This window comes from Haliotis asinina, chromosome 8 (assembly GCF_037392515.1).
Source record: "Haliotis asinina isolate JCU_RB_2024 chromosome 8, JCU_Hal_asi_v2, whole genome shotgun sequence".
Classification (NCBI taxonomy): Eukaryota; Metazoa; Mollusca; class Gastropoda; order Lepetellida; family Haliotidae; genus Haliotis; species Haliotis asinina.
This window is the reverse complement of record NC_090287.1, coordinates 50034543-50060830: the sequence shown is the minus strand read 5'-3', so window position 1 is coordinate 50060830 and position 26288 is coordinate 50034543. Positions and strand designations below refer to the sequence as shown.

General features: G+C 42.4%; 1 protein-coding gene across 1 annotated transcript in view; it reads right to left on the bottom strand.

Moving 5' to 3' along the window:
* The window catches only part of LOC137293464 (echinoderm microtubule-associated protein-like 6), a 40684-nt gene that overhangs the window by 5024 nt on the left and 9372 nt on the right, over nt 1-26288 (bottom strand). Inside the window, exons 9-32 of the mRNA XM_067824019.1 lie at nt 25509-25721; nt 24614-24781; nt 24177-24393; nt 15497-15683; nt 15070-15175; nt 14298-14492; nt 13445-13647; nt 12699-12938; nt 11139-11340; nt 10494-10586; nt 10274-10405; nt 6641-6906; nt 6076-6277; nt 5551-5671; nt 4840-4939; nt 4368-4497; nt 3331-3603; nt 2763-2983; nt 2255-2412; nt 1777-1894; nt 1449-1637; nt 911-1077; nt 286-448; nt 6-109 (exon numbers count right to left, since the gene is read on the bottom strand). Coding sequence (XP_067680120.1) covers nt 6-109; nt 286-448; nt 911-1077; nt 1449-1637; nt 1777-1894; nt 2255-2412; nt 2763-2983; nt 3331-3603; nt 4368-4497; nt 4840-4939; nt 5551-5671; nt 6076-6277; nt 6641-6906; nt 10274-10405; nt 10494-10586; nt 11139-11340; nt 12699-12938; nt 13445-13647; nt 14298-14492; nt 15070-15175; nt 15497-15683; nt 24177-24393; nt 24614-24781; nt 25509-25721 — 4168 coding nt within the window. The remainder of the gene's footprint in view (nt 1-5; nt 110-285; nt 449-910; nt 1078-1448; nt 1638-1776; nt 1895-2254; nt 2413-2762; nt 2984-3330; nt 3604-4367; nt 4498-4839; nt 4940-5550; nt 5672-6075; nt 6278-6640; nt 6907-10273; nt 10406-10493; nt 10587-11138; nt 11341-12698; nt 12939-13444; nt 13648-14297; nt 14493-15069; nt 15176-15496; nt 15684-24176; nt 24394-24613; nt 24782-25508; nt 25722-26288) is intronic.

The window sequence follows — 26288 nt, the reverse complement described above, 5'->3', positions numbered from 1 at the left end:
TCTACCTGGTCCATGATATCCAGGTGATCTTGCTGATGAGTTTAGGATCCTCCACAAGGGTTCCTCCAGGAATGGCAAAAATCTGGTTGACATATGCTCCTGTTGATACCTGCACAATATGATATGGCAGATAGAATTTGAGACTCAAGTGGGCTTCAAACACTATATACATTTAGAGAAATGAAAATGGGTCTATTGTGTGACAAGCAGCAAGAAAGAGATGACTGATCTGTCTGACTTGAGGTATCTTCTAAAGTAGAAGTACATTCTGATTTTTGTACTTACCCTGATATACTTGCTGTCAGCGGAGAAGTCCATCTGTATGACAAAACTCGGTATGCCATTGCAGTAGCCTTTGCGAACAAGACTAGGGCCCTGACTGATGTCATAAAAGTCCACACAGCTGTCCTCTGACCCTACAGCCAGGTATTTGTTGTCTGGGCTGAACCTTAACACAAAGCAATACACGCCAGTATCAGCAAAAGGTAACCAACATTCTTTTTACATGGAGAACTAAGTGGGTAAATGAACTACATGCATATCAAAGCTATACCACTATCAATTCTGGGCAAGAAATGCCAACCACTGAAAGCAAGAACAATGACAATGTGGCCCAATGATACACAAACAGCCATGTAACAGACAACCTCATGCAATCTACTCTATCTATAAAGCAAGTAATAGGTTCCAGACCACCAGTTCTACTTCTGAGTCCGAACATGTCTCTTTACCCATGAGAATAAAAATGAGGTTTTGTAAGTGTCAGCCCCAAAACAAACACAGCATAGAGTTCATATAATTACAATCATTGCATAAACCGTTACTTTCTTTAGTTCGTTCTTGTTACCAATATTTAAAGCAACTTACTTTTGCTGAAAAGTAGCCCATGAACAGCGAATAAGGTTGTTACCTGATGTCATTGATGGACCCGGATCGGTCTCGTTTCTTTGCCCATAGTTTCAGGTCCTTGGTGAGAATGAGGAACTCTCCATTCTTCAACCCAACAGCAATTAATTCCCCATCTCGGCTGAAGGAGACAGATCTGGCAGGACCAACCTCCAGCTTTGCCAGCAGTGCCTAAACATTAGCAGGACATGTAAGTGAATGTTGATATACTCTGCAATCAGCAATATTTTCCAGCAGCCTGTAACTATGAAGTCTGGACCTGACAAACCAATGGTTGATATCATGTCGGAGAATATTTAAGCATGGTGATAGTCAGTCAACCATGTCACTGAATGTGATCAACATATTTGTTGGAGTTGGCATTTTATGCTGAGGATCTGCTTTAATCTAGGTCCTTATGGGAATGATGACTGTGAGACAGACATGTTGAAGGAATAACTGTTGTTATTTGAAATATTTCAATCCAGACAAGTGAACAAATGGTACAATTTATACATGCATGTGACACTAAATAGTAAATGAAAAGTAATGATAAAGCTTACCTTAGATGACACATCCCAAAGTCGGACTGTTCCATCATAACTAGCAGTGATGTACTGAGGGAGGGTAGGGTGCCTGTCCAGCCCCCATACTTCACCTTCAGCATGACCACCAACTATAGTCTGCACCGTTCCATTTTTCTCTCCTATCTCAATGACATCATTGTCTTTTGTACCAATCAGAATCTTGCCCTAATGGTAACAAAAAATGTGAGAAGGTAAATCCTGACTATATCATTTCGTATAACATGCAACAAGCAATTTCAAATACAAAGACAAAACAGTAATGAAGGTGAGTATGTGACCAAAGCTGAATATTATTGAAATGTACCTTGTATCTGCAAACAGACTTGACAACTTCAGGCTTAAGACGTCCCTGGCCAACAGAGAAAGCTCGGCAACGCTTCATATCCTGATCCCACAGCTTCACAGGCCCATTTTCCTTGGACCTAAAAATGTTAATAAGCGAGTTCATGAAAGCAAAATCTGTTTGATAGTTGTAACAACAAAATATCCAGAGCAGAATTACCCCAGAAAACACTAAGAATAGCAGGGTGGAGATTAGAACTAGTTCACTAACCACAACATGTTTGCTTGATGCAATGGTATCCTTATGGCTTATAGAATCTGAAACAAAGTTGTACATTATTCCTAAACAGGCTAGTCTAGGTAAATGTTGACATGTCTGTGACTTCATCAATTTTCGCTTATCCAATTAAACACAAAATTAAACATTGCTCCTTCACTTTCACCCCTACACAGCCAGCCTTACAAAGCACTCAGCAACAGAACTCAATGAGATTACTTACGGAATTTCCTTGCCTCCAGTGACAATAAGTCCATCTCGAAGTGTTGTATACATACTGAACACAGGGCCATTGTGAGCCTTCTGTACCAGACGGGTCAGCGTGGTGTCTTTCCACACATACACATCCCCACTCATGGCACCTGTGTATGTCAGGTTGTTCTAGAAATACAAAACTGGTATTATCACTTCATGATGGTTTTATTATTAATGAGTAATTCATGGTCAATTAGCATCTGATCTGAAGAAGATATCTGTCCAATGTCTTTACTAAGAAGGAGATAACTGGGGCTAAATATTTTTAACATGTTTCAATATAAACTGGATCCTGTTGCAATGAATGCGATATATGAAAACAGTTTTAGGATTAACTTACAAAATCTTAGCACCATTTACAGACATTATCACAAAGGTATAAGAAAATGTTACACAAATAAACATATCACACAATGAGTGTTAGGACAAATGAGTGTTAGAATAAACACAAAATCATAAAAACATTGTTTACATACAGCTCCGAAGGCCACAGACAACATTGTCTGCATCTTCTTCACATCTGCACCAGATCCTGCATCAGTAAGGATGCCTCGCTTGCCCACCAGCTGACTGCCTGCTACTGTCCAAAACTTCACATGCTTCACACCCACAGACACAAACTGGGTGTCGCTGTCTGGACGGAACTCAGCCTGGAAGATTCTCTGAGAATTTCCAGGTGCAACAGCTACTTTCGAACCTGTGACATGGACAACATATCTGCTGCATTAGTATGGAATTGAAGCTCACGATCAACAGTAACTATTCAAACTAGTGAACACTGCTTTTTCAGTACACTGTGATTCTTATAGTCCAAAGAGAGCAATACAGTGAGTGAGTGAGGTTGAATGTCTTTTTTCACTACTGAATGTTATCCCACTTTCACAAAGCTGTGATTTTCTATAGTTCAACATAGACACTGATCCACAAGTGATCATAGAGCAGGGTTGGCTGGAGCTGTATGTTAGAATGAAATCTGTGACAAATACGAAAGAAACATGAACCAGACTTTTATGGAACAGTCTAAAATTGTCCCTATGGCCTTACCATCTTGCCACCTCCATACTGCCACATTATGTTCATCTTCCAGTCCCACAGTCAGCAAGTATTTTCCTGTACAAGAGAAATCCACGGAACAGACTCCCTTTGAGTGAACACCCTGGACAATGGACATAGTCTCCTTGGTTACAGCATCCCACACATGTACTGACGGAGGATTCCCGATCTGGCCGCTGGCAACCACATTCTTTAACTTGGGATGTTGATTGACAGTCAGACAGATGATATCATCAGTGTGCTTCACATAGAATGACTGGCTTCCTGGAACACAAAGTGCGAACTGTACACTGATAATACCATGAAGAGACCTTCTACTATTATCAAAATAAGGAAATGAGTCTGGAAACTATTTTTCTAGGTCCTGGTCACTTGCTGTCTATTTTAGTCAAAATATGCATATTCTGATTGTGTTAACATAACCAGTTTATGAAACAGTTATACAGACAGACCTTGTACATCCAAACTTCAGATATCGGAATACCTTGGTTTCCGAACATTCTCCAGATTTAGCTAACGAAACATCAAAATGTGTACAAATTTGCCTCGTATATCTGAACACCAAAGCTGACATCGGCAAGATGTCAGATGTTTACCGCTTATTGACAGTGATCACTGCTTTTACCTTTGAATCTACATGTGTACAATGTAGTTACGTTTCAATGTTGTTTTGTTTTCACGTGAAGCCGACCCCCTAGGTCCTGATTCAGACATCGGAATGATTCGTATATCCGAACAGAAAAACCAAAGTGTTCTGATAAACGAGGTCTGACTGTATAGTTTATGAAATGTTAGAACTAGAGCCATTTTTTATCACCCTATTCAGCCAAAAAGTAGCTAAATGAGACACAGAGAGAGATCTCAACCCATTTTTAGCATATTAAAAGCGGGTGGGCATCACACACAGTTCTTATAATTATTTCGGAATCCAATCTTGAGTATATATTGGAATCCAATATTGAGTCAATACGTCGGTCATTAGGTTACCCATCTTCCCCAGACTGCCATGCTCAAATGCATGTCTCTACCTGATGACAAATTCTGCACAATGCCTGCACCAGCTGCATGGAATACAATGTCAGCACCATCGTTGATGTAGCAGAGGTTGCTGCGGGCATCAAAACCCCTGTAGCCATGGATGTATTCCAGCTGCAGATCCTGCAATCATGAAAGATTCCCTCCATCCTGGCAAATTGCATTCAAGTCTTTCTCAGTATAAAGCTTACCGGTACAACATGACTACTGTGGGTTTCTGTTTTTAACATTCAACCATTCCACTTGGTTATCAGTTATCCAATCTTACACTAAAGTTACAGTGTACAGGAAACAAGACAACCAATATATTTTAGATACTGACTATCAATGCTGGCCGAAGGTAATTTCATTATATGTAATTTGTGTTAACTTACTGATATTTGTACGCATTATCTCGAATTCTTCAGGACCATTTTTTTCATGCTCATTTGGAGATCGACTTTCTGAAGAAGTGTGCCTACTCACTGTAACCTGGGTCATCTTCCTCCTCTTACCCCCAGCTGTGGGTGGGGGTTCAGCTCTCTGCACCTTAGGTGGCTGGGGGGCACCTCGGCTCACTGCAGGCCTGCATATAGGTAGACTTTTGAATGATTTGGGTAATCAACACCGAAAATGAACAGAGAGGGACATTATACAACCATCTAATATACCCCCTTTCCCTCTTGGAAAAACCTGACAATGTTTGACATGAATTTCTAGATCATATGCCAGCACTTCTGTATATGATACTAAATAGCACCTGTCTGCTCTCATGACCCTTAACACTGTGCTACAGCACCTAGAACTATTACTCAATGTACCACCAAGTCTAGAATCTATTGACTGTTTAACTGAATTTAGCTTTTCTTGCATTACCGTGTATATTATCTGTGAATTTGTCCTGCCATGGTACTTTTGTTCTGTTATGGTGCTACCTTTATACTGATTTGTGATTTAGTTAATAAAAGAATATAATTGTTAAATACATCACATTTCTTTGTTTTCTGTTGGTTTCACACTTTTCTTTTATGGCCAGATTACCAGTTAATTTTTTAATGTCAACTTGGGAATCAACACGTAACATACTGAACATCATGTAACTGTTACAGAGATTTCTGGATGTAAGGTAGCTTCTGCTGAATACAGCACAATTGATGCATTTGATCTACAATGTAACATAGTGGAACATCTGCCGACCTGTCCAGTTCCCTTGTGTTCTGTAGGTGAGGTCTTACTCCATCCTTCTCTCTGATGGGGTTCACATAGATTTTCGAACCATAGTCCATCTTCTTTTCTCTCTCTACATCGCTGTCATAGCCTGAAGGAACATACATACTGACTGCTTACTACTCACATGACAATGAAACCTAGCATTTTAAATCTGAATACTAAAAGATGTGGCACAGTTACTGTAATTATACAGAAAAATAGTGATCCACCTGCCTTCAGTTATAAGCATAAAAATCAGTAGGGATTCTACTACAGGAGCAAATCTCTTGAATCCCACTACCACTTCAAACATACAAATCACAAATGTTTGCAAGATCATTACCGTAATTTATATATATATACAGTAACCATAATCTCTCAGTGTTAAACATACCTGTTAGTACCATCCACACACTATATTCGAAGCATATTTAATTCAATCCAGTCATTCAAAACTGTTAAGAAACTTGAGAACTGAATATCAATGACACTTGAGATTTTGATGATATGTACCTTCTTCTTCTTCATCAGTGTCAGAGTCATCACTGTCTCCTGTTGCATTCATCTTGTTCTCAGACAAACCAACACGTTTCCACACCATCACTGCGGTGTCAGCACCGCCTGTAGAGATCAGCTTGGTGTCACTTTGTGACCATCGTACATTGGTGACATGAGCACTGTGGGCTGGATATTTCTTGAACTTAGCATACTTGCCCTGAGCAGAATGCAAAGTCAGCTTATAGACTTTTAGCCTGATAACAATGTAAGAACCTACATTAAAACATCATTCTACGCAATAAATAAGTTGTCTTCCATAAAGTTGTATGTTGCATTTTTGAGTGAACAACTTCCAGAATGCCGACCAAACAATTACTGAGAGACAAAGTACAACTAAATCATGGTGGCTTCACCTTAGTCTCTACCAGACAAACCAGCTATAAACAGCTAGTAGACTACACCCTATTTCATGAGGTCATGTTAACCTGATATCCTCCCAACCACTACAAGATGCTGTCACAGAGTTCATGTTTTGAATTCATCAATCTAAGACTGCAAAAGAAATGTCATAAAGCAATACCTTTGAAGGGTAGTTGAAGAGCTTCACAAAGCCAAAGTCATCTGCTGTTGCAAGTAGGTTGCCAGACTTTGTGAGACTTGAGGCATTCACATCTGTCACATCACACTTGGGAGGCCATACCCCCTCACATGTGGCCCCCAAAACACATGTCCAGCTGTCCCATGCAAACTTTTCTATTTCCTGGTTCTTCAAAGTTATTCTCTTTCCCCTTGGAGCCTCGAAAAACAGCTGCTCCCTAGCACCTGAGTTTACCATCAGTACTTTTCCTGGGGTGAGAATTGAAACTTTTTACCATAAATTATATATTTATACAATTATCCTATTTCAAAGATTGCACTCTCTCTTTAATTTGAGGGATGAGTAGAAACGAAAAAACATATAAACTCATCTGGGTGTCTGGTCATAGCATCCATCCTCCATGTTGTCCTCCTTCCTGGACATTCTCACTGTCTCTCGCGAGAGGCATGCACCACTCACCACTGCCTAGTCACATGACCATTCTTGCTCTTGGAGTAAATGTATATCAAGGTAGTGGGGAGGCTGGGTGGGCATCCATCACGTGAGATAGGATAAGAATATAAATATAATATTTACGGTTAAAATGTTCAAATTTTTAAACTTATTCTATCCTTAGTAGTGTACTTATCATCCTCTTGGACAGCAGGTCACAGATTTACCTATGAAAGTGCAGACGACGAAGTCTCATACAGTTTAACTACTGAGAAAAGTTGTGTGCATTAATCCATGGATTAATCTTAACATACTAAGCATGATATTGGGAGATGGGACTTCGCATTGAAGTGGTTTTCTGCTGCAACCTTGAACATGCAAAGAGATGTATTTCAGCAAGTAAACCTCGCTTTGCCACGGATTTACATAAAGCCACAGTAAACCAAGAGCTAATGATCTTGGTCTGGCCAGCTCCTGCATCAAGAATGCCCACATTGACACCATCGATTACTGGGTGAAAGATGATACGCCTTAGAATCCCACTATTTTCACATTCAGTTCCTCACAACATCAAGTGACCCTTGCTCCTTTACATAAGCTTAATCACAGATGAATGTGGCAACTGTGGCAAAAAACCACTGGTATTCGCAATACAGACTTCATTGACGTAATTGCTTGGTGAGTAGAGGTCAGTAAGCATGTGTGTCAATGTTTCTCTGCATTAAAACAATAGTCTCACCAAGACTATGTTTCATACTCTAGTGCCAACCTAAATCAGATACATCTAGTCACATAAAGTAGAAGAAAAGATTGAAGCAAGGTTAAAAAATTCATTCTGTTTCTACAAGGGATCAACGAACCGCAAGCCAGTCAAGTACCTTAAATTGTCTTAGTTGATGGGCTAACGACAACTGCATAGCCAGAAGTAATGGGCCAAATTGGTGTAAACCTTCCACATCAGGGAGCAATACGTCTCGGATGTAGTGTGACGAAAAAACTGTCAGACTTTCAAAAGCATCCTTCCATCCTTCCTTCGGAAGGGAGCTGTTACTATGTTAAGACTATAGTGGAGGTTAATGCCTCAGTCTTGTGGAGAATCGATGCTGCCTGGTAATTCAGTAAACATGTAAGCCTGCAGAATAGTTTATTGCATCCAAAAAGAGAAGGTGGTACGTGATACTTTGGAACTTGATGCAGTAGACAGAGCGATGAACAGCTGTTTCCTTTATCTGAGTCTGTTCTGTGATGCAGCTGAGTAAATTCGAAGCACTCAAACTGGGTAAAGTACTAAGTCTTCAGTGTCATGACCCAGTATGGTGGACAGTGGTGGGATGGTAAACACATGATTCGGGCAAATGGTTTTCAGAGACTTCAACACATAACTCTGCACTGTTGATATATTATGAGATAGATCAACTGATCGAAGAGCCGTAGGATCACTGATAGTAGATTTGTTGCACCATGTCACAGGTAACTGCTACAACACTGGACGTAGGTCTGAAACACCTCAAGTTCCGGTTGGTTCATCTTATCCACAGCTAAGACTCACAAAGATAGAGATCATCAATGTGACGAATCTACATCTTCATTCCCCAATAAAATACTCTGGTAAATAAGAGTCCAAAGAAGCGTCCATCCCTAGGTTTGGATGATGGTGTATGGCATCTCCTTTTTGCTCCTTTCTTAGGATGGCCTACTTTCGACCCTTTTGAAGAAGATGGGAACTGCTCTGTCCACATGCCAGAGGTTTACAAAAGCAACAATGATCATCCCAGAAGCAAAAACCCACACAATCCACACATGATATATGGGGATCAGGAACAGAAGAGATAGTTCTACATTTATCACAAAGTTTCCTCTTCCTAGAGGAAGATATTTCTTTCTTTCCCCTATTCTTGTTCGGAAAATTTGTAGTTCACAAATTAGTGTTTGCACTGATTAGCGTCAAAAAGGAGAATAATCACAAAGGAGTGATCATGTGACTAGGCAGTGGGGAGTGATGCATGCCTATTGCGAGAGACAGCAAGATATGCAGGAAGGATGACAACATGGTGAGTGGGTGCTTGGACTGGAGGCCGAGATAATTTTTTTTCATTTCCACCCATTTATCAAATTAAAGTGAGAGAGAGTACAAAATGTGAGATTCGGTAAGTTTAAAAATTTAATGACGTTTTTATTTAAACCATTGTAAACTTGCAAATACAAACAAGGGTTGACTAACAAGCTAACATCTTACACATAAATGTAATTAGTTTTAAAAATTTGGAAACTTTCAATGTCCTTTGTCACAACATTTATGATAAGGTGTGCATGTGACACACTGATTCCACAATAATCACTGTTGATCCAGTTAGTTTTATCCCATCAAATTTCCAGGTTGACATGTATCACAACTAAATAGGCTAAATTCAAGAGATGTGTTGAAACTTCTCATTTTTCTCAATCACAGAAATCAGTAGCTTCAAATTTCCCAACATGATAGAAAATGCATGTTTGAAAAGGTAATATAAACCTTAAGTGTGCTTCTCACTACATATTTGGTCATCCCTTGTTTTCCCAGAATAACCGCATTCAAGGTTTTTGTTTTGGAGGGACAGGTTTTACTTTTTGCTAGAAAGACCTCTTCCCAGGTTTTACTTTTCTTAACTTTATATGAACATCAACATTCAAATGATACATGAGTGTTTGAAATCAATTGAAAAATATCATTCAAGATTAAACTCACAACACAAATGTTTCCCCACGTGGGATTGGAACCGCAAATCTGTAAGCAGACGCTCTACAGCAGGGCCACCATGTCAACGAATGTGTTGGGGTTAAATTATCTACTTGTAGTTGATATTAAATTGATTTTAAGCGCTTCAGTTATTGTTATGTAGCTTCATTAAATGATCATCAACACTGTAATTACCCATCATTGACGGTATATATGTTAGAGAAAACACTTCTCGGTTTTTGGTAGACAATGTAAAACCATCAGTGTTTCCCACCCCTCTGGTTTTACATTGTCTACCAAAACCTCAGAGGCGTGTTTTCTCCTGTACTTACACCTGTATTTTCCAAACGAACACTGATGCATACTGATGCAGTCTTTTGTTTTTTAAATCATGGTATGCCACAATACCAGAAATACAGTGCACTTCTAATCAATGTATGCTCACTGAAGTGTTCAGCTACACCTACCACTGCTATCCCAATCAATATGAGTGATGTAGCTTGATGCCCCCTTGCAGGTGCCAACTCGCTTAGTGCTCAACACATTGTAGATGTCCACAAAATTGTCATGGGAGGCCACTGCAAGGTATTTTCCTGCACCTGAAAAAAACATTTTAACAGATACTTAGTAAACACTTCCACAAATTTGAAAGATATGACATCTGAATGTATATCAACAGCTGTTTACCTGGAGAGAATCTGATGTCCGATATTTCCTCCTTCCTGTGATGATGCGAGATTATGTCATCCATACTTTCTGCATTCACAACTACAAAACTGCCTGAAAAACAATGTGTTTGCAAATAATTATAACTGGCCGTAAATGATTGGGATTGTGGTAACAAGATCATTCTCAAACATATCTGCTATGGTAACTACATATGCAAAATGAACCGCTTACTTGAAAAACAATTGAAAAGCTTTAAGCCTCATAAAAATCAAAATGTGCAGTTACTTATGTGTAACTTATCGTATTCTTCATGCACATCAATCATCTATCATGATGGATCAATGCCATAAAACAATACTAAACATCCACAGACAAAAGCACTGACAAACAAAGGTCTGACAGAACCATCGTGCCCCAGTGTCTGGACTATATATTTCACAATGACTTTGCAGTTGTTATTTGTGACATGTGACACTCGTTTGCTGTTTATAAATCTTATGTTTGTTAATAATTTCAATGTCAATTAAAAGAAATGTTAATCTGAAATGTGTGTTTATTTTATTTTACGGGTCCTGTGAATTTCCCATGTGAGAGACAGACATCTGTAACTTACAGGATCCAATGTCCTGTTACTTTGAAAACCCATTCATAAATAGTGCATACCATCTCTGTGTCCAATGGCTAGAGCCTTGCCATCAGGTGAGAATGTGACAGATCTAGCTGGCTGCTTGAGCTCCTTGTAGTTGATCATCTTGTTTTCTGGACCAAGCTCCCACAGCCTCAAGGTCTTGTCATCACTGACTGTAGCAAAAACGTCCTGAGATGGGTGCACGGCAAGGCCCCAGACTTCACCCTCCATGTGTCCCTATCAACATGCAAAGATCACAATCACTACTAACACTGATCAGTTAGAAGTACTTTGTGCTAGAATCCCTATGGGCAGCTAATAGTCTTTAAATGCATGTAAGATGTAGACAAAACAAATATTTTGTTCAAAAGTGGGATTGTATACATTTTCAAGGGTATTTATCACTGGGTTATATGCAATAACCTGGAATAAAGTAATGATAGTAATGTCATTACTAGCAGACTGAGAAGGATATTCCTGATCAACTTCACCATCTCTAATTCTGATACCAATACCGCAAGTCGGGAGGATGTTTTCTTAACAGATGGTTGCTTTTCAACATTTTCATCAATATTTCATTTTTCTCACTTGATTGCAGTAGGTAAAACAACTTGTCCACCATAAGTGACATATTACACAGTGACAAGTGATTGTCTATGAAATGTCTAAAGATTGTGTACATAATGTGTGGTTTAGTAATTGATTTATGAGCATAAAAACACACTTGATTACTGTTTTACTTCCGAAGGTCTGGAATAGAATAGGCCTTCAGCAACCCATGCTTGCCATAAGAGGCAACAATGATTGTCATAGGAGTTGACTAACGGGATCGGGTGGTCAGGCTTGCAGCCTTGGTAGACACATTGCGAAGATTGATGCTGATGCTGTTGATCACTGGACTGTTACAGATCGCCACCATATAGCTGGAATATTGCTAAGTGCAGCATAAAACTAAACTCTCTCACTCACTCACTACTTCCAGTAACAGATTCTCACCGTACACATGAAAGAAAAGACATTTCTATGTGACATTCATACCAAGGAAACTGATGCCATGAACTGGATACAGTAAAATCAACCCCTCTGTTACTATAATATTTAGGAACAGTAATTGGAAACGTCCTAATTCTGATTTGTGATTTTTTATTGACATTTGTCTCAGACTCTGGGCTGAATATTAGACAGTATTACATACATCCCACTTCCATCAACATTGAAAAAATGGTTTCCCTTCAAAAGTTTACACTGTACACTGAAAAATTGAATGATTTGAAAGACTAAATATATTACCATGAGCATGCATAAATATGGAACAAGCAAGATTGTTGCCACCATAATAATATGAAATAGACAGGGAAAACATGTGCTAGTGGAGATTAGAATACACTACACTATACCTTGACAAGGGTTCAAAACATAATTTGATCAAGAACTAAAATGCAGTCATTATGGTGTCTTATTCAAATGGGCAGAATTTATAAATGGGGATAGTCTTTTGACAACTAATAAAGAGAACAATAACATTTATGTTGTTAATCTTTAGCGTATGTAGTGGTCAGGTTCTCCAGCTAAACAACAACCACTGATCTACTTACTTGAGTAAGAATGGTCAAGGGTCCAGACTTGTCTACTTCTAGGATTTCTCCATTCTTTGTCCCCACAAGGATCTTTCCATGTCCAAGGACAATAGCCCTTACAGCTGGGGACTCTGTGATGAACATCCCACGTGACCCTGCAGCTACAGATGCTCTTTTGATGGCATATGTCTTTAGGCATCGCTCAAACTGATCATCCCACAAGCCAATCACACCATCTTTGCCACCAGTAACAAAGCCCTGGAAGGATAAACAGTTGGTTTCTTCTTCACTTCTCTTAAACATCTGTTTCATATTGAAACTAAACAAAGGGTCAATTTTCCACTTGGAAGATTTATTTCAATTTTCGCAATTACAGTATAATTTAGAATAGAAATGTGTTATTTTATTGAGCACTACAGATAATCTGATCTCTTTGCCTTGTGACACCATCATTTATGTTCCTTAGGTCAAACCAAATTCGTTCAGAGATTTCCCATTTTGATTTTACATAAGCCAAACGATTCATATGATCGATAAACAAAGTGAAAATATGGTTTACTTATCCAGTAGAAGTGTTCACCAAAATATATTCTGAAATAATCATTATCACGCCCATTAAAAATATGTCTTAATAAATTTCTGGACGGTCAATACAGAAGCACTATTTCTTTCTTTGCTTATATGTTACATAATGTAATCATCTGGAAATCTGACTTTCTGGACTTTCTAGAGTTCCATGTCACAACTCTCTGAATAGTACCAACCTTATCCAGCGAATGCATGGCAAACACTGGGCCCTCATGAGCTTTGACTGTCTTCTGAAGTGTGATGCCATTCCATATGAAAACATTGCCATCACTGCCACCAGAGAAACACACATCTGCTGTCTTGCCGTACGCCACACATAGCATGTCACACAGCTTGGCAACTTTCCCCACAGTGCCTCGGTTGGAAGTGAACCCACCACCTGCCATTGAAACTGATGTTTAATACCACACTCACCAATACTCCAGCAAAATAAAGGAAAACTGTTAATAAGTGAGCTGGGATGAGACAAACTAGTGACTGACAGATCATGAGTAAAGATCATTTGTGTCACGGTACAGGCACACAAGCCAGTAATCAGATCACTTGAGGTATAATATTATCACATAGATTTCAGATTGTATCAAGTGGGTTTCTGTTAAATCTAGGCTCTCCCCATTTCCCCTCTATGAAAAATATTTATTGTGCATGCAGCCTGATTGATCTAACATGATGTTGGCATCATAACAGGATGCTGGGTACTAATTCCAGTCTGGAATATCACAAGTTTTATATTTGAAATGAAGGTCAAGGTCATCAAACATGACTGGGGCTTTTCTTATCCTGTGATGAACCTCGGTACCAGATGTGAAAAGAATCCAGCCTACAGTTTTTAAGATATTCCAATTCGTATGTATGAATGGACAGAGCCTAAATACAAATAGAATGGGTCTGTACATATTAATGTGCATCATTGAATGACACCTAAACACCCATTTATTAGTTTATAATATCAAGATAATAAGGTTACAAAGAACAAGATACAGGAATTAAAGGTAAAACAAAAGCACAAACACTTCTATTTGACTTTACCTGTTTGAGACCAGAACTTGATATGCTTCACTCCGACAGTAACAAGTTTGCTGGTCTCAAAGGGATTCCACTTGACCACAAAGATCTTGTCCTTGTGTCCCCTTGTGGTTGCAAGTTTCTCTCCCTTCTTCCAGTCCCAAACCACAACACAATGGTTGTCATCCAGACCCACTGACACAAGCTTCTTGCCATCACCTGATAAGAAAAACTCTCATGAGGTACTTGGATGGGCTTGAAACCAGGCCTCAAAGATAAGTATTTAGAGAAACAAAAGCTAAAGAAGTGATATGAACCAAGGAAACCACAGAGTACCTCTTGTCATCTCTGGGTTGGTAAGGTAGCCTACATGTTAAGGCACTTGCTTGTCAAACCAAAGACCCAGGTTTGATTCTTGATATGGGCACAGTGTGTGAAACCCATTTCTGGTGTACCCCACTGTGATATTGCTGGAAAATTGTGGTGTAAAACTAAACACATTCACTCATTTCATCATTGGGTAGGTCAGGCAACAATTAGTCATGCATTTTTGTTCCTTAGTGACACTTGGATCAACTTCAATAGTGAAAAAAATCAGGAGACAGTTTTAAACTCATTCTACATGACACAAGAGTGGTAAGGATTAGGGAGACAGTACTTCACACTGCTCACAAATTAATATCATTATTTATTCCTTACCAGTTTTAAACTCATTCTACATGACACAAGAGTGGTAAGGATTAGGGAGGCAGTACTTCACACTGCTCACAAATTAATATCATTATTTATTCCTTACCTGAGAAGTCGACAGCACAGACTCCCCTCTGGTGGTGTCCCTTCAAGATGGACCCTGTCTTTAATGTCTCAGCATCCCACACATGGATTGATGGTTCTCGCCCAACCTACACAGGGTACAGAAGAGCTGGTTGATGAACAGAAGTTAATACAAGAAACATGGAAAATCATAACACAAAAGCACCTAGAATTACAGAAGTATCACAGAATATCCTTTCAGAGAAAGTAAGTGGTTACTTAGTAGGAGGCAAAAACATTAATTTCCAAACTGATGAATTATGAGACTCAATATGATGATTGTGGATCTGAATTTTCTGCAAACCTTGCGTAACTCATACCTTGACATGACTGGTGCTGCTGAATGCAAATTCAAACCAACAAAGTCAATTTTATTGTGAACATGTTTGATAGAATGAATGCACTCTCACCTGTCCTGTTGCTACCAGGTCCTTAATGGGGTGTATGCAGAGACAGAGGATGTCATCCGTATGCTGAGTGTAGAACCTCTGGGAGTGCTTCTCCTTGTTGTATACAATACCGACAGAGGCCACATGGTACACAATCTCACCATTCTGTGTGTAGAACAGGTTGTTGCGGCAATCATAGCCTCGATACCTAAGAGACATTACCAAGTGGTTAGGCTTAGTGAGAAAGTGAGCTGGATTTAACCACAGATGAGACAGGATTCCAGTTACATCATGGCTGTTAGCCTATTGTGACAGGACAGCCCAAAGTGAAGCAGTTCTCAAATATTTATACAAACCTGTAGAGGTTATGAATTCTTTGATGATTGTCCTCCTTGGGGTACATATATAGCATTAAAATGTCCATTTAAAAATGCCTACGACAGTTGTAACAATATTGAATAAATATTTTACAAAACAAAAAACTCGTTTTTGTCTTGTGAGACCACCCCTACAGGGCCCCCACCCGGGCCCCTTAACAGCCAAGAGCAGGTAACTCTCGCCGTGTACCTCATACCTCACTTTTCATGCTGAGATTGTCAGACAGAATGTGGGGAGGCGGGTGGCCGTACCCCAAGGAGGACATTCTTCAAAGAATTCATAACCTCTACAGGTTTGTATAATTCTTTTTCAGAAGAAGTCCTCCTTGGGGTACATATATAGCATAAGACTCCCAACGAACGTGAGGCGGGAGCGGCATTCTGTCTGCTGATGTGTACCCTACACACACTCTCATACACTGCCGAAGCTGCGAGAGATGGAGAAATACACTTACCCAATCACCAAGCCGCTGATGTCAATCATGCGGGGGCGTGGCAACATAGGGCCGAAAGAGCCAATCGACAATAACCCAGCAAAGGTGATGGACATATGACCACACCTCATGCCATTCACTGTAAATATTCCCCCAAACCAGCGAAGTAGTGCTGGGAATAACAGTGCAAGGGTAAATATGAGCGTATGTCGACGCTAATAGTGAAAAAAAACGTCTATAGGTACAGTCGAACCCCGTTGTGTCGAACTCGTCGGGACCAAGGGAAAAGTTCGACTTATCCGAGTGTTCGACACATCCGTCAGCATTGAAAGGACCAAGAACCAACACAAACACGGTGCTTAACACATCGTTATTTCGCAGTAGGATACACATACGAACAATATATCTTTGCAATAAACGTTTACGACAGTATTGATCTTTAAATTACAACATATACAAATGTAAATCAATTCAATCACTTTATTCGTCATGGCAAATAAATATGCATACAAAAAGATAAGAACAAGAATAATTTAACAAACTCACAAGCGATCCCGTTTAGTTGGCTGCACTAATTCATTTTCAGTCAGTATAAAAAGTTGTATAGTTCACACAAACGGAATCGGAATGTACATACGTGTACATGTGGGGAATTTATCTCTTAAAAAAATCCGAAATTACAGTCTGTTTGGCGTTCGGGCATGGCATCACAGCAGAATTGCTCAAAAAGTTTCTTAATGTACCAAGCTGGTTGGAAAAAGTGTCAGTGTCACGTGCTTCCACAAATCTGATAAGGGTGTCGAGGGCGGTCCATGCTGCAGCTAGGGTAGGGGTGGGTGGTTCAATTTCATCAGATTCCGTGTCAGTCTCGGGATCGCTGTCATTGTTAGGTTTCTCCGGTGCCGGGGCTGATCGGGTCCTTCGCTGAATTGCTCTGCCATGTTACTAACCGTACTGGTTAAAAAAATTGATCCTACACCTTAAATACTACACCAAAAACAAAACATCAATTTAGATAATCCAACTCCGTTTTCCTCACTTCTCATTTTGTATTTTCAAGGAAATCACGTGACCGCTAACATAGACTGTCACATGACAACAACATGCGCCATTGTTTGTTTAGAGATATCCTGTCGGTCCATGATCAACGTGTCACTGGTAACAACTTAATTATGGTTAATTGTTTGAGTAAAGTTCAGTTGGTAAGTGTGCTGACAATGTGTGTATAGATGCGTAGTTAAACATGTCACTTGATTGTTGAGTCCGTTAATCGTTACTTTTGATCTTATGAGGATGACTTCCGATTGCGCGACTGCAGTTTTCAGTTGCAACAACCAGCTTTGACAGTTCGAGACAAAAGGGTAAATTTGTACTTGTTAGAGCCTTTGGGGACCCTAAAATGAGTTCGACACAACCGGGAATTCGACACATCTAGTTCGACACATCAGGGTAAAAATAATGATAAATATAAGGAAATCGGCAGGGACCGAGATGTCAGTTCGACACATCCGAGAATTCGTCTCAACCGAGTTCGAGACAATGGGGTTCGACTGTAGTTTCTATTGTGTTTTTTTTTAATTTTTTTATTTATATATAAAAACACCACCACCAGGGGATATCCATCACCAATATAACAAGAAATGTTTCGTGAAAACCCACCACCAGGAACATTTCATGATAAACAAAGTCGAGATCTCAGACGCTCATTCAGCTAGGGGAATCACGACTCTGCCCACTGGTGAGAACTGTATGGCCAAACCGAGCACGTTCCCGTGAATGTTTGTCCAGTTGGTAGTGATGGATAAACGTGCTCGGTCGGCTCCAAATAGCCGCAGAGCAGATCTCCTCAATGGGCAGAGCCGCGGCATAAGCCTGTGACGTAGCCACTGCCCTAACAGCATGAGCCTTTAACCCATTACGGATAGGTAACCCTTTAAGAGTATATGCCATACAAATGGCAGAGACAAGCCACCTAGATATGGTTTGCTTGTTCGCCGGCAGACCAGCTCTTCCCCCGCCATAACAACAAAACAACTGGTTATCTTTTCAGATATCAGCAGTTCGTTTGATATAAGCCCTAAGGGTCTTACGGACATCTAAGACGTGAGCACGTCGAAGAGAGGTACCGGGCGAGGGAGGCTGCATCAGCTTAGGGAGCTCGATAGGCGCTGTAACATGAAAAGCGCCTGCGATCTTAGGATGGTAAGAATCCGGCAGTCTAATACTGACCCTGTCTTTGTGAAAGACGGTCAAAGCAGGATCCGCTGACATTGCATGAATGTCACCTACCCGCCTGCCAGACGTTACCACCACAAGAAAGGCAGCCTTCCACGTTAACAGCTGGAGAGAAAGAGACGATAGCTCGTGAAAAAGAGGACCGGACAACCACTCAAGAACGACTGACAAGTCCCACGGGGGACTAATCCGCCAGACAGTCGGACGGATCCTATCCACACCCGCTAACAAAAGCTGAACAAGAGGGTGCTGCCCCAAGAGAGCACCGTCAACAGGAATATGGAATGCCGAAATGGCCGTGGAATAGCCCCGGATAGTAGAGGCGGCTAGGCCTGACTCTAACCGGGACTGCAAAAATTCCAGTACTTCAACTAGAGTTGAAGAAAAGGGATCAAGAATCCCCCTGTTGACACACCAGCGAGCATAACAGGCCCATCTATCCTCATATTGAACGTTTGTCGAATCCCTCCGCGAAGCCAGAATTGTGTCTGCAACTGGTGCAGTAAGTCCGGTCGAAAGGGTAAAAGGACAGGAGGCAATGCCAGAAACCTCATCATTACCGGAAACCAGCTTTGAGACGACCAAAGAGGAGCAAGAAGCACTAACAGTCGAGCTGGTTGGGTGGCAAGCTGCGAGAGGACCCTGGGAATCAGCGGCAGAGGTGGGAACGCCCACAATACCCTGTCCATCCAATCGAGCTGGAAAGCGTCCTGAGCGATGGCTCTCGGATCGGTATCCGAGAACAAAACACCGGAATCTGGTTCGTCCCCCCAGAGGCAAACAGATCCACCTGGAACGATCCGAACAACCGGGAGATAATCCCGAATATCTCCCGATGCAACATCCACTCGTGAGGAGCTAGGACACGTCGAGAGAGCACGTCTGCTCGAACATTGTCCACCCCGGGGAGACACCCTCGACACACCCGAACATTGAACCGGTCGCACCACTGTAGAAAGTGCCACGCCTCCTCTAGGAGGGACGGAAAAACCGTACCGCCCTGTTTCAGGATATAGGTCATTGCCGTCTGGTTGTCCATCTCTAGACGTACCACACAGCCTCGAACCGTCTCCCGAAAGTGTTGGAACACTAGCCGGACAGCTCTCAATTCGAGCACATTGATGTGCAGGCGCGTTTCGTGCCGTAACCATAGGCCCGAAACTGAATGGGCGCCCAGCACGCCACCCCACCCTGTGAGGGAAGCGTCCGTCTGAATTGAAAGGGTTGGTGAGGGAGCGTCCAGGGGTAACCCCCTGGATAGATTCCCTACCACTGTTCACCACCGTAAATGAGGAAGGAGCCACTCCGGAGTGAGGAGAATCATCTCGTAACTCCTGCCGTGGGACCACATTCGCGCCAAGGCGTACTGAATGGGTCGCATCCTCAACCGCGCCCTCCAAACAACGTCCACCGTCGCTGCCATGTTGCCTAGCAACTGGAGCCAAACCCGAGCCGAAGCCGAGGGGGACTCGAGGAATTGCATACAACTGTCTGAACTTTGGAGATCCAATCCGGCGACAGGGAGACTATGCCTCTCGCTGTGTCGAACCGTGCGCCTAAGATCAGATCCTGTGTAGGAACTAGGTCTGACTTCTTGAGATTGATAATCTAGCCCAACCTGGTGAGAATACACATTATGGCGAATGTTGCGTCTCGACTCAAGTGAGCGGCAAGTGCTCGTATAAGCCAATCGTCCAGGTACGGGTGACAACACCTGCCCTGTGACCTGGCCACTTGCGCTGGGATTAACATAAGCTTGGTGAATACCCTCGGAGCCGTAGCGATGCCGAAGATAAGCACCCGAAACTGATAGCATACCCCGTCGAAGGAGAACCGCAGGTACTTCCTGAACTCGGGATGCATCGGAACATGCAGGTACGCATCCTTGAGGTCGATGGACGTAAGCCAGTCGCCTCTTTCTACAGATGAGATCACTGACCGTAGTGTCTCCATCTTGAATGACGGTACCTGCAGCATAGTGTTCAGCTGTTTGAGATTGAGAATCGGTCTGAACCCTCCGTCATTTTTGGTGACCAGGAAATAAGTGGAGTAAAATCCCTCTTGTTCCTGGCCCCCTGGAACCACCTCGATGGCTGCCTTGTCCAGTAAAACTGAACCTCGGCGCGGAGAACCTCGGCTTTCTCCGGAACTACCGGCACAGGAGTGCGCCGAATTCCGGAAAAAGGAGGCGGGTCTCTCTTCCATAGTGGTAAGTGGCCATCCCTGAGTGTGGATAGGACCCAGGGGTTGGAGGTTACCTTTTCCCGACCCGACAGGAAGTGGGAAAGGCGGCCACCCACAGGAAGGTTTGGCAGAAGGCAATGAATGCCCGACGTCGGCAGTGCTCCGACTGCTTGATTCGGGTTCACTTGCAAGGGCTCCGGAGGATGACTTACTGGGAAGCCGGGGCCGACTTCCCTTTCCTCGGAAAAGGATGCTGGGGCGCCGTAGCCTTGCCCTTGCCCCTACCCTTACCCTTACCCTTCCGCGCCTGCAAGGGCTGTGCCCACTTAGCAGAGTCCTTGGCCGGAGCCGAAGGATAAGCGGAGGAAAGCACCGGGGGACGCGCACGAGAAGTGTGAGGCTGTTCTAACAAGGGTTTAGACTCCTTGAACGTAGACACAGCCTCCGCGGCCTCCAGGACTACTGATGCCGCTCCCGGGAAGAGAGTAGATCCCATCCGGAATGGCAGCGAAAGTAGCGCTTGTTGAGTGGCCGGCGAATACCGTGCCACGGACAGCCACAGTCTACGGAGGCCCATAACTGCAGACATCATCTGACACGAGGACCTGATCGAGTCCCGCGCCAGATGTGACTGCACCTCCGTAAGCTGTTGAGCGAGCGTAGGGGAAACACACTCCTCCTCAACACCGCCGCCGTCAACAAGCCGACGCTGCAATACCGAAGTATATGCGGCGTGTATTGTGACTTTAAGGCATTGAGCTGCATTTCGGTACTGCTCCTCAAACGACCTATAAGCCGATTTGAGGGCAGTAACGTTAGAGGTGAACGGAGGCAGGCGGCGTCCTTGCTTAGCCGAAGCTAAGGAGCTGCCAGAGGAACCCCCCAGGGCGACCGATGCATAGATACAGTCGTCGACCACTGGAGGGTATACAAGCCAAGATCACCCATAAAGGTAACGTCGGTCTAGCTCCGGCAAATCGAAGCGTGACCGCGCTCCCGTTAAAAGAGGGTTAATCACTTCTGACAATATAGAAGGGAGGATGCGCAACCGAGAATCCACCACCTTGGCTAGGGCAAAAGCCTCACCCGGCAGTCAGAATTCCTCGGGGTCAGGTGTCGCCGAAGCAACCACGACCTGCGGCAGGACAGAAGCTATACGCTCCCGTACCTGCCTCAGCGAGGTGCCGAGCGAAAACGAAAACTCACTCGGCCCACCCCGGTCCTCCCCCTCCTCCATTATCTCCTCGGCGCGATCCCCATGAGTGACACCTCAGATCTGTCATCTAAGGATAACTCCGGGGGATCGGTCGAGGGAACATCCGAAAGAGAGAGAGGCCCGAGCAGAGCCGAGCGGCCCGACGCCATAGACCCGACGCCCGAGACTGAGTCTGGGTGGCGGATCACCGGCAACGCTCCCAGCATAGGTATGGTCCCATGACCAACACTGGCAACCTCGGAGTGGCTGGCAACCGACTCTAAAGTCGGTTCCTGCGCACCCTTAATGGAAGTCCCCACACCGGCGCCAGAGGCGTGGCTGGGGAGTCCCATGGAAGCCGAAGCCGGATACACACCCGACTCCGGACGAACGCCGACCTCCTGACGGAGACCGGACATCGCATCCGAAATCAGGGTATGCACCGACGCCATTTGCTGCTGTAACAAAGACGAAAGTAAATCAAATGTTAACGGTTGCGAGGGTTCAGTGGGAGGTGCTGCGGAGGTAGAAACCACCGCTGGAGGTGGAGCCGAAGTACCCTTCGCTGGTTTTGCCGTATCCCCCCCCCCCCGAGACTGAAGCCGAAGACGCTTTCTTAATATCTTTTTTGGCTTTTTTTGAAGATGGCTCCTGCGCCCAAATATCCCCACCGATCTATAAAAGATCAAGTCTGCATGACGGGATTTTTGAGCCCTGGGGGAAGTCCTGATATATGGTGCATCCTTGCTCGTCGTGAGCTTCCTCCGCCAAGCAACGCAGGCACAGAATATGCTTATCCCTCGGGGGGAGTTTTGCGTTACAAGTAGCACACCCCTTGAACTGGAAAAAACCGAACCGTGCTATGATTAATAGCAAGGCCTGTTAATCCAACAAACACATGAGTATTTAACAGAAACAATAATACGCACTGGCGATATTTAACCGTTAAATAATAAGAAAGCTATTTATGAAAACATACAATAGCATATAAGGATTTCTTTACCATGGAAAAGAAAGGTAAAAAACCATACAAATATCCGGTTTGTATTTAAAACCACCTAAAAGAATAGGCAGAAGAAATAACCACCAGGTACGTGCCGCCCGCCATCTTGTCAGCCACATGGCTTAAGACCATGGTAGCCACGGAAAGTTACAACATTTCATGAATGAAAAAGAGTGAAATATGCATTCCTAATACCGCCCGTGCGTTAAAAAGGAACCATACATACGGTTTTCATAGCTTTCTCACTCATTTCTCTTCAATTCGTAGGTTCTGGCTCTAAATATGAGAGCTTGCTGATAGACGACTGTCCTCAATGACGACAGCATGAAAAGTGAGGTATGAGGTACACGGTGAGAGTTACCTGCTCTTGGCTGTTAAGGGGCCCGGGTGGGGGCCCTGTAGGGGTGGTCTCACAAGACAAAAACAAGTTTTTTGTTTTGTAAAATATTTATTCAATATTGTTACAACTGTCGTAGGCATTTTTAAATGGACATTTTAATGCTATATATGTACCCCAAGGAGGACTTCTTCTGAAAAAGAATTACACCCACTAAAACAGGCTTCCATCACTTGCATGGGACACAACTGCACAGTAAATCACATCACTACAGATGACTGAACCCTTTGTGCTATTTAATAAAGAAAGCAAGAGTTTGCAATTAATGGCCTTGAACAATATTTTAGAGAGATCACAGCGCGTCAGTTTAGTGAGTAAGTTAGGCTTAGTGAGAAAGTGAGCTGGATTTAACCACAGACGTGACAAAGAGAGATTTCATAGCTATTACAATTTGATGATACCCATAAGCAAGGGCAAAATGTATTGATATCAGCAGTTATTATAAGGATCATTATAATAGGCTGAATTTTGTTACATCAGAATTAGGAAGTATCATAAAAAAAATACATCCATACCTTCAAAACTTGAGAGAACTGCGAGACTATAGTTCTGCACAGTTTTTATCAATATGCAATACCACTACAAAGAGGATACCCCAACGAACAATGAGGAGAATCCATCAAAAACAGTTATGAGATGTGTCCCACAAACATTTCACATTGCACCTTGAATGGAACTGTTTTGGGTATGCTGGACAACATTGCAGAGTGGACAGGGAAGCGCTTCATCACGAACCAGCTTGCTCATGACCATCTGAGGTGCCGGCAGCTGGTGCAGAGTTCAGCAATGCCGCAACACCCCCACTAGCAGTGAAGGGTTAAGGGACTTGTGAATTGTGAATCATGAATGCTGTATGAATGCACAGTCTGCTCTTACCCATGAACATACTCCAGCTTCAGGCTGTCTGTGGGTCCACTGCTTCTCTTTACACCAGGTTTCATGTCTGATCTCATCAACTTCTTGAAGTTCTTGGTGTCCTCTTTGTAAAGGTTTCGGTCATATCGGACTTGTTTCTCACGTTCCAGGTCTGAATCAATCTCCCCAATATCACTGAGATCTGAGTCACTTGCCTCACTGTTGGAATCAATGTAGGCTGTGGAAAAGACACATGAAACCCTGTAGCCATCCTGCCAGTGTTTTTTCTGGCATTTTGTTACAGGTGGACATTGTGACCAGCTGGCATTTCAAAAACTGATCATTCGTAAATTTTATTGGTCAATTGACACCATTTACATCTATTAACTTCTCTGATAGTCTGTTATATATGAGACTGACTCTGGACAAATATTTATTCCATGTATTGCTTTTGTTACCATTGAGCTGTTCCGGCAAGTCATCATCAGTAGCGCCCTCTGGTAGATACCGCCACTGGAACACAGCATGGTCTGCACCCCCTGTTGATATCACATGATGACGATCCGCAGAGAAGCGAACATTGGTCACATGTGCAGAGTGTCCAACATACCTCCTGAACTTGGCACCTGTAAATCAAATATCAGTAACAAGTTTAGCACTTGAACTGATACACATGCATTTCCAGTAACAAGTTTAGCACTTGAACTGATACACATGCATTTCAAGTAACAAGTTTAGCACTTGAACTGATACACATGCATTTCCAGTAACAAGTTTAGCACTTGAACTGATACACATGCATTTCCAGATTGACATATCTTTTACACCAGCTCACTTCCTAACAATCACTACATGTTCTTCCCTTTGGTCTCCATTTAATCTCTTTAGTCTGTGTCTGTGCAATGTTAACTGATGAACTTATCCAATCACTCATTTGTCTGGCAAAGAAAGCATTATTTACATGCTTTGTCATATAGAGGAATGAGTATCGGTATGAGAGAAAAAGGAAAATGAGATGAGGGGTTTTGAGGGCCACAGGTTTAGACGATTCACAAGAAAGACCCTAGGGCCATAAAATTTGCAGAATTCTGTGGATCCGAGGAAACATTCTCATACCTGCATATAGCTGTGTCTCGTAAAACAATATTAAGTTGGTTTTTTTTGCCAACTGTATAAATGCATAGATGCAAATTAAAAAAGCATGGCCCAAGCATATGTGGATAATGTCTGTATTGACACTATTCACAAAGTTAGTGATAGGGCAATGTTGGAAGTTCTTTCTACTTAAAACAGTTCAATATTTACCCCCTTTACACATGGCTTGATACACAGATCTCACTTGCAAGCACTCACCTTTCTTCAAACATGGGAATCTGAACAGCTTTACAAGCCCGAAGTCATCTCCAGTGACAGCAACCTCTCCACCAAAATTTGAGTCCAGAGCATTGACATCATTAGTGTCTGTGTATTTCTCCCATATGCCATTGACTTCAGAACCAAGGACACCAGTGAACGTGCTCCAGTGGATGCTGTCCACCTCCTCTTTGTTAGTTGCCTGTTTACCCACTGTAAAACAGGAATATGAAATGATGAAAATAACACTGGATTGAAACTCATTTAAGTGTTTTGTCTTTTTTTACATGAAATTAGAATCCAATGAAATCAATATAAGTCAATATTGAGTGACCATAAACTGGAAATGTCCAATGTCCTTTAACTTTCCAAGTAGAAAGGACACTTCACAGAACCAGAAGACACACAAATACTCATTAAATAAATACAGTGGAAGCACTCTAAATTGGCAGTCCTCCAATCTGGCATTCTCTCACTATTGGAATCTGGCCCCGTCAGATGCTAGTTAATTTGAAATCATTTGCACAACCTCTAATCTGGAGTCAGTCTATTCTGTATTTCTGCACAACAAAGCATTTATATGTCCATTAAAAATTCCTACGACAGTTGTAACTACATTTTACAATAAAATAATTACAAAATCAAAAGTGAGACCACTCTTACAGGGCCCCCCAGGGCACCCTACAACCAAAAGCAAGTAACTCTGGCCATCTACCTTGCACCTCACTTTTCATGCTGAACATATCAGACAGAATGGACTTCCTTCAAAGAAGCCATAAC